Source organism: Pteropus medius, unplaced genomic scaffold, assembly GCF_902729225.1.
Source record: "Pteropus medius unplaced genomic scaffold, Ma_sr-lr_union100, whole genome shotgun sequence".
In the NCBI taxonomy this organism is placed as follows: Eukaryota; Metazoa; Chordata; class Mammalia; order Chiroptera; family Pteropodidae; genus Pteropus; species Pteropus medius.
Window position 1 is genome coordinate 522,871 of NW_024344434.1, and position 13,701 is coordinate 536,571.

Sequence of the window (13,701 nt, forward strand, 5' to 3'; positions counted from 1 at the left end):
ACCTCACCCTTAACTGCGTGCATTCACTTACCGATGGACAACATAATAGTAAAGCATAAAAGGAAAAGACAAATTAATTTAAAAACAGATATAAAATTTAAAAGACAAGGCTGTAACATCTTTATCTAACACTTTATTTAAAAAAAGCATAATAAGGTCTATTCATAATTTTAGAAATTTTCATAAATAGAAAATTTCTATTGACAAGGAAAATGAAAAATACACTATTCTAAATAATAATCAGAGCAAATATTTATCTAGTTTCAATTAAATTGAATTAAAGAATTGACATTATTCTTTAAATATAGGCCTGTGTGTGTGTGTGCGTGTGTGTGTGTTCCCCCTACTCCATCCCAACTAACAGGTATCTTAGAACTGCAAGTGAGAAATAATTTCCTCACCTGGTCACGGCGTCCACCAAGAATGGTGCTGGGGGAGAGATCAGCGAGTTTACATCTCTATCACCACATCCCTCCTTCCCCATCAAGGATGGTCCATCTCCTGTGAGTCCATTAGAAAGGACACTACTCTGCTGAAAGAGACATACGACATGAGTGAGCAGAGGTGACAATACCTACCCAATGGTCAGTACTTTAGCTCTAAGTCATCTCCTTTAATGATTATGGTAATAAGGAAATGATTTTGATGATCATGGTTGTTTTGGTTTGTTTGTTTTTAACCATCCTTCCCCTCAGATTTTTATTTTTGTCAGCATCCGTAAGCATTGACAAACAGAAAGATTAAATTACTAGTTTGAAGTAGGTATTAAGTCAGTTAACAGAGCTTTGATAATGACTCCATGTTTTTAAGGAAAAACAAGAGTCTGGTAATCCTTTAGGCCTCACTCTGAAAGAGTAACCAATAGAAAAATTGCAAATATCATTCATTAACTTACTGGCACAATCCACCGGGGTGTGACCATGGATGCTGAAGATACCTAAAATAAATTACATATGTTTATTTTTAGGGTACGCTTTTAGTTTCATAATTCTACTCATAATGCTTTCATCTACTATGAAATCCATTGGGGAGGGGGCAGTTCTTAATAGGCTCCTTGAGCTGACATGGACTTCTAAAGCCAAGATAGTTTTTTCAACATAGATGCCATATCTCTCCACTTAAGAAACTGTCATAATTTTGAGAATTTCTTAATCTAAAAGTTTACTCCAAGAATGCTACTACTTCTTTCAGTTCATTTAATAGGACTTTCCCCCACCCCTAACTTCAGTTTAACATTTTATTTTCTGATATTTCAGTTCATTTCAAATAATCACAGCCTTCTTGGTAGCATTCTGAACAACAGATTGTGACTAATCCAAATGACTAGCACAAGGAAAGTACACAGAAAACAAACATCTGTTTAGCTACGGGTCAGTCTCTAATTATCAAGCATATGTGTAGAAAACAGAAATAAAAACACCCATATTGCTTCTGCATCATAGAGCCTTTGTTAGATTCATTTTAATGTTTAATTTTGTAGATCTTACTTTTATGTACAGAATTAAAATATAATAAACTCCCTTATTTTATGGAAACTTAGACTAGCCCTTGCACTGTTAGCTTTAGATTCTGATAAGAAAAAAAGTTAATATAAGTTCAGGTCTTAATAAGTTTGGTAACCACTAGAAGAATAAAAATACAAAGTATGGCTTTCCCACCAATATTAATAAAATGCACTTTAACCATATGAATAAATGAGAAAAAAAATATGGTAAAAGTAAACAAAAAATAGTTTGGCAGAAACAAGTCCTATAAAACCATATTCACAGTAAATATAAATGAACTAAATTCAGTCAGAAGACAGAGACTCTCAAGATTCTAAAAACAAGATCCAGCAAAATGTTGCTCATGAAAGGTCCATTTACAACCAACAGATCAGAAAGATTGAAAATAAAAGGGCAGAAAATTATATACTAGGCAATACAAACTTAAAAGAAAGCCGGGGTGTTAGTTTAATATTAGTCAAAAGGGAAATTAAGAGAAAAAAGGGCAAACAAGGATACTTTAAAGTGCTCAAAGAAACTCCAGAAAGTAAAATTTCTATCAACATATTTGCATTATGCAGCATATCTTCAAAATATGCAAACAATAACTGATTGATCTAAAAACATGTGAGAAATGGATTAATCAAAATTGTAGGCAGATATTAAACATACCCTAGAAACTGACTGAATATTCAAGAAAACCAGAGAGAGAGGAAAAAAAAAATGGTGTAGATGATAGAGGTTTTGTTCATCCCTCTTGCGACCAAATCAAAGTTCCGACAGAAACATGGAGCAAACAGCAAGCAAAGTCACCTGAGATCTAGATGAACAAGCCCTACAACTAGGGAGAGAAAGAAGAAATCACCCTTCAACTGGAAGAGGTAGGACGGAGCGCCGACATGAAGCTTCCCAGTCCAAGCCGCTGAGAGGCAGCGACAGCAGAAGCTGCAGCTGCAGAAGACTCTTAAAGGGGCCACAACCACAAGTGGATTTTCACAGTGACGGACCTGCTTGCTCTGAGCACCAGCAGCAGTTCAGCTGTGCGGGGGGATAGGGGGACACTAGGGACTTACAGGGGGACACCGAGCTCTCATAGTGAAGGCCAGAGGCTAGGGTCTCTCCCAGACAGAAGTGCCGGTGGAATCTATTGTTCCTATTGTTCCTCTGTTGAGCCATCCCCCTGCCCAGTGTGCTGACCCAGCGCTACCATAGCTGAGATGTCATCAAACTGGATAACAGAGGTTGCTCCACCAAGAGGATTCCCTGAAACTCCCCCTCCCCCAACTCATGGCCCCACTCAAGCCACATCCAGGTGTATCCTCAGCAAGTCAAGTGCCCCCTGCTGAGCAGCACCAAGACCCACCACTGGTGGCAGCTGGCCTCGGTTTCTGGTGTGCCCTCTTGAGGCAACTATAAGCACAGCATCTGTGGATTGCTTGCTGAATCTTAACAGTGGCCCCTGAGGGGCACTGGCTGGGGTTAAACTTGGCTGGCAGCTGAACCCCTCTCAGGACTGTGCCACTGGACACCTATTTCACAAATCCATACTAATAAGGCTAAGAGACTTAGAAGCTTTACTTAGTACATAGAAGCAGACACAGAAAGGCAGCCAAAATGGGAAGACAAAGAAGCAGAAACCATATGAGAGAACAGAACAGAGATCCAGGAATATTGGAGTCAGTCAAGCAATCTAATAGATGCAGAGTTCAAAACACTGGTTATAAAGATGCTCAATGAACTTAGGAGAAGTACAGATGAATTCAGTGAGAACTTTAACAAAGAGATAAAAAACATAAAAATAGAAATGGAAATTATAAAATGGAACCAGTCAGAAATGATGAACACATTATCAGAGATACAGAGTATATTAGTGGAAAAAACAGAGTGGATAAAGAAGAGGATCAAATCACTGATACAGCGGATGGAGAAGCCAAGAACAGTCAATCAGAACAGCAAGAAAAAAGAAGCCAAGACTATAATAACAATTTAAGAAGCCTATGGCACACTTATTAAATGCAAAAATATCTGTCATCGGAGTACCTGAAGGAAAACAACACACTGAAGAGCTATTTGAAGAAATAATGATGGAAAACTTCCCTCACCTGGTGAAGGAAATAGACATACAACTCCAAGAAGCTCAGAGAGTCCCAAGAAAGACAAACCCAAAGACGCCAACACCAAGGCACATCATAATTAAAATGCCAAAGATTAAATACAAAGAGAGAATCTTTTTCTTTTTAATTAATTTATTTTTTTATGGTAACATTGGTTAAAGAAATCCAATTAAGTTTCATCTATACACTTTAACAATAAGGCATATATATATTTACACGGTTCCCCTCCCATAGTTAGATTTCTTTCTGTCACCATATTTGACCCCCTTTACCTTATCTCCCCCATCCTCTCATCCCTACCCTCTGGTAATCACTAGTCTATAGTCCATGTCCATGAGTCTCTGTTTGTTTGTCCTGTTCATTTGTTGCTTTTAGGTTTATATCCCACATATAAGTGATATCATGTGATTTTCAACTTTTTCCATCTGGTTTATTTTGCTTAGCATGATTATTTCGAGGTCTATCCAGGTTGTCGCAAATGGTAATATTTCATCTCTTCTTATAGCTGAGCAATATTCCATTGTATATATGTAGCACTGCTTCTTTAGCCAATCATCTATTGTAGGACATTTTGGTTGCTTCCTAGTCCTGGTCACTTGGAATAGTGCTGCTATGAACACTGGTGTGCAAATATCTTTTCGGATATGGGTTTTCAAGTCTTTGGGGTAAATACTCAGTAGAAGGATTGCTGGATCACATGGTAGATCAATTCTTAGTTTTTTGAGGAACCTCCATACTGTTTTCCATAGTGGCTGTACCAACTGGCAGTCCCATCAGCAGTGTATGAGGGTTCCTTTATCTCCACATCCTCTCCAACGTTTGTTACTACTTGTCCTGTTGATTACAGCCATTCTAACAGGTGTAAGATGGTATATCATGGGGTTTTGATTTGCATTTCCCTAATAGCTAGCGATGTTGATCTTTTCATATATCTGTTGGCCGTTGGTATGTCCTCTAGGGAGAAGTGTCTGTTCAGATCCTCTGACCATATTTGATTGGATCGTTTGTTTTCTTGTTGTTATTGAGTCGTATGAATTCTTTCTATATTTTGGATATTAAGCCCTTATCGGAGACATTGCTTGCAAATATATTTTCCCATTCAGAGGGCTGTCTCTTTATCTTGTTGATGATTTCTTTTGCTGAGAAGCTTTTTAGTTTGATGTAGTTCCCTTCATTTATTTTTGCTTTTACTTCCCTTGCCTTTGAGGTCAAATTCATAAAATCCTCTTTAAGTCCAAGGTCCTTGAGTTTAGTTCCTATGTTTTCTTCTATGCATTTTATTGTTTCAGGTCTTATATTCAGGTCCTTACTCCATTTTGAGTTAATTTTGGTATGTGATGATAGACAACAGTCTAGTTTCATTCTTCTGCAGGTAGTTTTCCAGTTTTCCCAGCACCATTTATTGAAGAGGCTTTCCTTTCACCACTGTATGTTTTTGGCTTTCTCGTCAAAAATTATTTGCCCATATAAATATGGATTTACTTCTGGACTCTCCATTCTGCTCTATTGGCCTGCGAGTCTATTTTTCTTCCAATACCATGCGACAGTTTTGATTACTGTCACTTTGTAATATAAGTTGAGGTTGGACAGAGTGATACCTCCATCCTCGTTCTTTTTTCTCAGGATGGCTTTGGTAATCCGGGATCTTCATTATTAGAGTATAGGAATGCTATGGATTTTTGAACGTTGATTTTGTATCCAGAAACTTTACTGTATTTGCTTATTGTTTCTAGTAGTGTTCTTGTGGAGTCTTTAGGGTTTTTTATATAGAGAATTATGTCATCCACAAATAGTGACAGTTTGACTTCTTCGTTTCTTATTTGGATGCCTTTTATATCCTTCTCAAAGAGAGAATCTTAAAAGCAGCAAGAGAAAAGCAGTAAGTTACTTACAAAGGAGCACCCATAAGACTGGCAGCTGATTTCTCAAAAGAAACCATGCAAGACAGAAGGGCTTAGCACAAACTATTCAACATGATGAAAATTCAGGATCTACAACCAAGAAATCTTTATCCAGCAAAGCTATCATTTAGAGTTGAAGAACAGATAAAGAGCTTCACAGACAAAACTAAGTTAAAGGAATTTATCAACACCAAGACAGTATTACAGGAAATGCTGGAGGGACTTCTTTAAGAAGAAAAACCATGTATTAAAAACAGGAATAAAAAATGATAATAACTATATTCCTATCAATAAGTACCTCAAATGGAAAAGAATTAAGCACTCCAACCAAAAGATAAGAGTATCTGAATGGATAAGAAAAGAAGACAGTTACATATGCTGCATACAAGAGACTCACTTCAGATTAAAAGATATACCCAGACTAAAAGGGAGGGGATGGAAAAAAATATTGCCTTGATGGACCTAGAAGGTATTATGCTGAATGAAATGGTTTGGATAGAGAAAGACAGATATCACATGATTTCACATACATGTGGAATCTAAAGAACAAATAAACAACAACAAAAGCAGTAATAAACTTATAGATAGAATATTTTGAGGGCTACTAGATGGGAGGAGCATGAGGGGTGGGGAAAAAAGGCAAAGGGATTAAGCAGTACAAATGGATAGTTAAAGAACAGACATGGAAAAGTACAGTGCAGCATGGGGAAGATGGTTAATAATGTTCTAATAAGTAAGAGGGAAGAGGGTTACTAGATTTAGTGGGGTGATCACTTTGTGAGTTATGTGGATCTCTGATTACCAGGTTGTATAACTGAAACTGGTATGTTATTGTATGCCAATCATAATTGAAAAAAACTCATTGAATTGTACAATGTAAATATGAGCAACTAATTGTCTATTATATATCAATAAAGCCAGGAAAAAAAATTTTTTAAATGCAGCTGATTGACTAATGAAAGAATTCAGCAAGTCTTCTAGACAAAAAAATCAGCTTATGAATTCAATAGTAAAAAGTTAAATGTCATTCACAATATCAATAAAACTATAAAGTATTTAGGTTTTAATCTAACAAAGAGTATAGAAGACATATAGAGAACATTTAGTGACCCAAATAAAGATGAGAAAATAGAGACACATGTCAAGTTCATAAAAAGGAAAAGATATTTTTAAAATGCCAGTTTTCTCCAAAATAATCTATAAATTTAAGAAGACTCCATTAAACTGTGGGTAGATTTGGGAGAGAAATCTGACATACGCTGATGCTAAAATTTATATGTAAAGATATATTAGATATTTGAATAGATTACAAAGCCAGAAAAATAAAAACGCAATAGTACTCAAGGAGAAAAAGAGAGGGCCCAGAGTTTTACCTGAATACAAGCACTGAAATACAGCGACAGAGTAGATATGCGGGACAAAGATGGTTCACATTCCAGGCATACAGGACAAAGTAGGAAGGGACAAGATTTCATCATGATACTCAGAATGGTATGAAATTTAAACTTAGGAACTGTTTATTTCTGGAATTTTCCGTTTCATATTTTTAGACCACAGTTGATTGTGGGTAACTGAAACCATGGGTAACTGAAGCTGCAGATAAGAAGAGACTACTGTATATCAATATCAAATTATAATGTTGTATACCTGAAATATATGTAATCTTGTCTACCAATTTTACCACAATAAAATAAAAAGTTAACAAGAAAAACAACAAAGAAAAAGAGCCCAATGAAACAGAATAGAAAGATAAACCAGTTGGGAGAATATGGATTATTTAGTAGATAATATTGGAAAAAACTGGCTCTTTTTAAGGATAAATACATAGTTGGATTATATCAAACCACAACTAACATCTCCTTCTCCCTAAAACTCAAACTGTTCAAATGGGTTAGAATCTAAATGTGAAAGATAAAATAAAATTAAAGGTAATAGGAAAAAACAGTAAAGAATACCTCTGGCATCAGGAGATGGGATGGCAGATGAGGAATGATTTTTTAAAACCCCAAACTATAAAAAATGAAGAATGTGTGACATTGGAATAAAAGGTTTTGTTCAATGGAGGATCTAAACCTATTTATTTCACTCACTCATCTCCCTAGTGACAGACATAGAGTATCTTACTCTCCTTGCTATATACTGCAAATGATAGTGATAAATATTCCTCAGATGTGTTAATACACAGATTAGGAGAAACTATTTTTAATATCTAAGACTGATGTAGAATTACTATCTAGACTATACAAAAAACTCCTGAAATCAACAAGAAAAAGACAGAAAACCCAATAGGAAAATGGGCAAGATATGAGTAGGTGACTCACTCCAAGAGGAAACGTAAACCAGCATTAAAATAATGGAGGAGATATAACATTTAACTCATGCAAATTGAAATAATGACACAAACCCTTAAAGATGAAAGATATTATAAAGTGCTGCTTAAGGAAGAATGTAAGTGAAATGGGAAACACATGTGCACTGCTGGTGGGTCTGTAAACTACTGGAGCAATTCTGGGAGCAATGAGCAATACCTAGTGTAATTAAGTATTCATATAAGCATGCAACCCAGCAATCCTATTTGAGAGTATATATCCCAAACTCTCCCACGGTTTCTTAAAAGAGATATGAATGTTTATCTAAATAAATGTATGAAAAGTTGCCTGTAGAATGGATGCCTCAGAGGAAAAGAGGAATGGAGGATAAAGGGAAATAAAACAAAGGAGAAGCCTTGCGTAGACCTAAGAAGATAGTCTGCCATGGACTGAGAAGTATAATTAACTTAATTTGGGCACCTAACGTTTTAAAAAAAATAAATACTATCCTACTTGGGCACCCAACGTTTTAAAAAAATAAATACTATCTTAGAGATACCTTCTTGTCAAAATTTATTTTATATATTTGCCAGTTCCCAAACTGATAAAAATCAGCGCTTTCCAGAGCTTTCTTCCCAGTTTTAGCAATAGACAGTCCTGCTCTAACATTTAGGTTCTCCTTTTGTTACTGTCTGGGAAGACAGAACTTTATGATTTGGACACTCCTTAAGAATGATAACTGGAACCTAGATACACATAAAAATATGACAATAAAGATCTACCCCCTGGAATTCTGGTCAAGATGGCAGAGTATGTGGACACTGTGTTTGCTTCCTCCCATGACCGCTTCAAAATTGCAACTAAAATATTGAATGAACAACTTGGAGAACCATCCAAAGACTAGACGAACAGAAGTCCTATAACTAAGAATATAAAGAAGAAGCCACCTCAAGACTGGTAGGAGGGGCAGAGATGTGAAATGGGTTGGCTCAACAACCACAGTCGAAAATCAGGAAGGATATATCAGCTGCAGAGATCTCCCTGAACAGTGAGGAGCCCCAGCCCTACACTGGGAATCCTAGCTTGGAGCACCAGTGCCAGGAAAAGCAGCCCCCACATCTCACTGTGAAAATCAGCTGGAATTCCATTTGACCAGGTAAAACAGATGGTGGCTATAAACCCTGGCATCTTCTTAAAGGACTCATGCACTGACTCTCTCACTCCCAGGCTCTCACCCTAGGCTCCAATGGACAGCAGCTGGGAAGGTGCCTGAGACATACGGTGGGAGATTGAGTTGTGCGGCTTCAGGGCTAGGGCTAGAAGGAAAACTGCCATTGTCCCTGTACTGAGCCCTCCTCCTGTGCAGCCAGTGGGTAGACACCATCTTTCCTGTGTTGAGCCTTCCCCTAAGTGACAAAATCTGAATTTTCATTTACCTGGTGAGTCCTGCTCATTCCACTCTAGTTACTCCCTGGGACTCCACTCACCCATCTTGCACATCAGAGGCTTCTCCATGGCAGGCAGCCATTGTTGGCCGGCACTGCAGTTTTTCTTGGACAACTCTCAGGGCTCCGTGGGCCCCCCAGGATGTGGAGAAAAGGGAACCCTCATACACTGTTGGTGGGATTGCAAATTGGTACAGCCACTATGGAAAACAGTCTGGAGTTTCCTCAAAAATTAAAAATGGATCTACCTTTTGACCTAGCAATTGCACTTCTGGGTATTTACCCAAAGAAAACCAAAATGATAATTCGTAAATATCTATGCATCCCTATGTTCATGGCAGCACAATTTACAATAGCTAAGATATGTAAGCAACTTAAATGCCCATCGACAGACGATTGGATAAAGAAATTTTGGTTGATATATACAATGGAATATTACTCAGTCATTTAAAAAAATGAAATCCTACCATTCACAATGACATGGATGGACCTATTATGCTGAGTGAAATAAGTCAGACAGAGAAAGATAAATACCATATGATTTTACTTATATGTGGAATCTAAGGAACAAAAGGAACAAAGTAATTGAAAACAGACTCATCAATATAGAGGACAATCTAGTGATGGCCAGAGGAGAGGGAGGTTAGTGGCTGGGAGAATGGGGTGAAGTACAAATTTGCAGTGTGATAGATGGTCATTGGGATACAGAGCATGGCATAAGGAATACAATCGCAGTAATGTAATGACTAGGTGTAGAGCCAGATGGGTGATAATCAGGGGGATTGTTTCATAAACTATATATGTCTAACCAAAGTACTATATTCTTGAAACTAATAATAAAAATAATTCCCTCAAAAATACATAATACAAAGTACTATCTTCTTGAAACTAATAATAAAAATAATTCCCAAAAATATACATTAATAATAGCACAAAAAGTGCTATTTTGAAAGAAAGCCTAGAACTTATATTGAAGGGCTATTACCACACAACTTTACTAGGAGATATAGAAAGTCTTAAATGAGAAAAATATTGTATTTTTGGCTAAGAAGACAAATTGTCATCAACATATCAATTTTTCCTCAAATTAATTTATAGGTTTAATGCATTTACAAATAAAAATCCAGATGCTTTTTAGGCAGGTAAGAGTTGATAAAGTTATTCCAAAGAGCATTTGAAAAAATTAACAAGCAAAACTAGCAAAATATCTGCATAATGAAGCTGAGCTGGCCTTACCACACAACAAAACCAATTAAAAAGCTAAGGTTATTAAAAGAGTATTACAGTTCTAATAACTGAGAAATCTGTAAGTGTCCTAGAACAGATAGCCCATATGCAGAATGGATAATACTCTAAATTTGAATTAAAATAAAGTATTCTAAATTTGTAGGGAAGGGAAAACATACTAGTGATACAAAAAGAAATTTTTCTTCAATTTGATTTTCATCACTGTATCACCTATCCACTTATGATAAGAAGAACACATACAGAAAGGGTTCTGAGACTCAGGGATTCCTTCTCCAGGCTTCAGGCCATCTTGCATTAATCTTAGAAGTTATCTCTTTTGTGTTTATAAAGGATTATTATGGCTCAGTATTGCCACTATGCTTTTTATATTCTTCCTGCTCACTTTTCCAGACTTGTGATTAATTCTTATCCTTTGATAAAGTCTATTTACTGATGTAATGTGGTGGTTCCCAAAGGGGGCTCTCAGACCATAGCTGCATCACCTGGATGGAACGTATCAGAAATTAACTTCTCAGAAACTTTGAGGGTGGAGTCTAGCAATCTGTATTTTAATCACCTCCAGGTGATTCTTTTACACACCTAAATTTGAGAACTAATGATCTAAGCAAACATTCAACACCATAAAAAGTACCACCTGTACTTCTAAGCCTTCCAAATGACATCTAGTTCCAACATCAATTTGTCATATTACTTATAAGGCACTAAATGAGTTACTTGATACCTTTCACCCGACTAGGCTATAGGTGTCTGGGGGGAAGGATTATGGTCATAGTACTTAACACCGTATCTCTCATACTACAATAATAATCGATATGTTCAATGCCAACCATTCTTATGCTCCCGCCTTTCTGTAAATTTTTTTAAAAAATTAAATACGTCCTTATTGTCTTAACTCTTTAGAAGGTGGTTTATCCCCACATGTTTCCTCTTGTTATTTAGTAGGGTGCTGAATTACAAATAGGCTTATAGTAGTGACACACTATACAGTGACACACAAATTCAAATTGGTAGAATTTTATATTTATAGTACAGAAAGACAATGCTAACTGGTTATTGAAATATGAACTCTTATTAAATGAAAAGCTTTACTAAATTGTTAAAAAGTCAAAAGTTGGAATCTAGCAGGAACATTTTTCAGAACAGAAATTCCTTTCCATCTTGCTGTTTTAAGGCAAATTTACCTGAGGTGTGACTGTGTGGTCAATTAGATTCTCAGTTAGAGATAAAAGCAAGGCATCCAATTCATCTGTAGTATCCTATGGAAGACAAAACATACATTGTTGTTAAATGACCCATTAATCATCAGACTAATTTTTTCCATATCTTCTCAATTTATAATTCTGACCCAGGCCTGGTTGGCTGGTAACCTTTAAACAAAAAGAAACATTCAGGAATAATGGTTATTAGTGATTCCGCTTTTGCCTGGAAGGGAACCTAGACTACAATCAGAATTGAAAAAGCTAGGTGTTATGTGAATTTGCATATAGCTATTCCTTTTGGTGAGACAAAACTTGGGTAGGGTTAAAACTGTTCTGGCTCTTAGACTAGAAAAGAGAGGTAGAAAGTTTAGCATAGGAGACAGCTGAGTAAAGGAGATGCTTGAATTCCAAATGCTTCTTTATCCAGATATATAGGTACTTCACTGTTTGTAAAACAGAAGAATATGAACTTTCTCCCATAAATGTTAATTAATATTTTTTGTTTAATTAGTTTTTGAAGTACTTTACAGAAGACAAAGTTCTATATTGTAGAATGTGCGTGCATGTGTATCTGTTTTTTGGAGGTAGGAAGAATTTTAAAAGTATAAAATTCCAATCTAGAAATAAGAGAAAAAATATCTAATGTATAGTACATAACAAAAAAGTCTCTTCATTTATATAATTCTATTTCTATCTATTTGCCTACAGGCCATGGTAAATCTCTTGTTCATGTTTCAATATTCAACTTAATTTTAATCACACACATGAAAAAACTGTTCTCTCTCTTCTCACATCTCCCTCCTCTTATCCCGCCCCCTCCCACCCTGTGACCTGGGTGAGTCCCTCAAATCATCTTGTGCATATTGCCACCACAATGTATTAAAATTCTCTATCCCAACTATAAGCAGTTTGAAAGCAAAAACCATGTTTCAATCATTTTGAATTTCCAAAGCCTAGCATGCTGTCTGGTACAGATTATATATGCAATATACCTTTGAACTAAATGTCTTTCTCTGTTCCAAAAGCATATCAGTTTCCACTAAACAATTTTCAATGACCAATCAAAAACGTCAATATATCTTTTTAGAATTTTAAGTAACAGGAAGGAAGATTCTGGTTTTTTTTTTCTAACCCAAAAGTCTAAAAAGATTATAGACCTAAGTATTAACTATACATTGTCTTAGGGTAGTGGGAATACACATGATTTCTAATTCTTTCTTTTTATGAAATATTTGGTAAATTTTTATAATAAATGTGCTTACACACAGAAGAGAAAAATGGTAAATGTTCATTTCCAAGGATATTTTTCATTTAACTTGCAAATTAAAGCATTCACTGAGCAACGAACTAGGTTTCTATGATTTTAGAATTGATGAGGGTATGGCAAGTGGATACCAGAAAGGCAGGAGCTGCAATGAGCTGGTTATACTGCAACACAATGACAGGTTGCTGTTATTTCAGGAAGTTTATTTCAATCAGCAAATATTTAGTGCCTACTATATGCCAGGTATCATTTGATATACTAGGAAAGCATAGCCAGCATTCAAAAAACAAAAATACAAGGACCACCCCAAAACAAAAATATTCAACAAATAACAGAAAATCTGGAGAAGAGACTCTGAGATACTCTTGTGAGGGATTTGACATTGGATTCTCCCTAGAGAATTCAGGCTCAATGCTTTTCTCATAGCTCAAGGGCTGGTGTCAATCAGAAATTACTAGCTATCCATGGTTGTACTACAGGATCAACTCAGCACAGTCTTTGTAGAAACCTTCAAAAGTAAAATTATTGTTACCTTTAGAATAGAACCATTTTCTGCAGGTGTGGTATGCACTGGAGGAAGAGAATCTTCAGAGAGTGGCACATCATTCCCATTAAATACGGCACTGGGAAGAAAACATAAATTTACATAAGGAGAACCTAGACGGGCATAGGTAGCATTTTCAAAGAAAGGACTTGGGAAAAAAGAATAAAAATTTCATGTAGGGGAAGAAGAAATT

The 13,701-nt window shown here is 36.1% G+C and overlaps 1 protein-coding gene across 4 annotated transcripts in view; it reads right to left on the minus strand.

The window, feature by feature from the left end:
- EPB41L5 (erythrocyte membrane protein band 4.1 like 5) overlaps positions 1–13,701 on the minus strand; it is a 137,870-nt gene that overhangs the window by 11,797 nt on the left and 112,372 nt on the right. For 3 of the 4 annotated variants that reach the window (XM_039872648.1, XM_039872649.1, XM_039872646.1), the window contains 4 exons: positions 13,497–13,587; positions 11,683–11,757; positions 896–937; positions 402–532 (listed from right to left, as the gene is read on the minus strand). In XM_039872648.1, coding sequence (XP_039728582.1) covers positions 402–532; positions 896–937; positions 11,683–11,757; positions 13,497–13,587 — 339 coding nt within the window. The remainder of the gene's footprint in view (positions 1–401; positions 533–895; positions 938–11,682; positions 11,758–13,496; positions 13,588–13,701) is intronic. The other variant, XM_039872647.1, reaches the window with a different exon arrangement.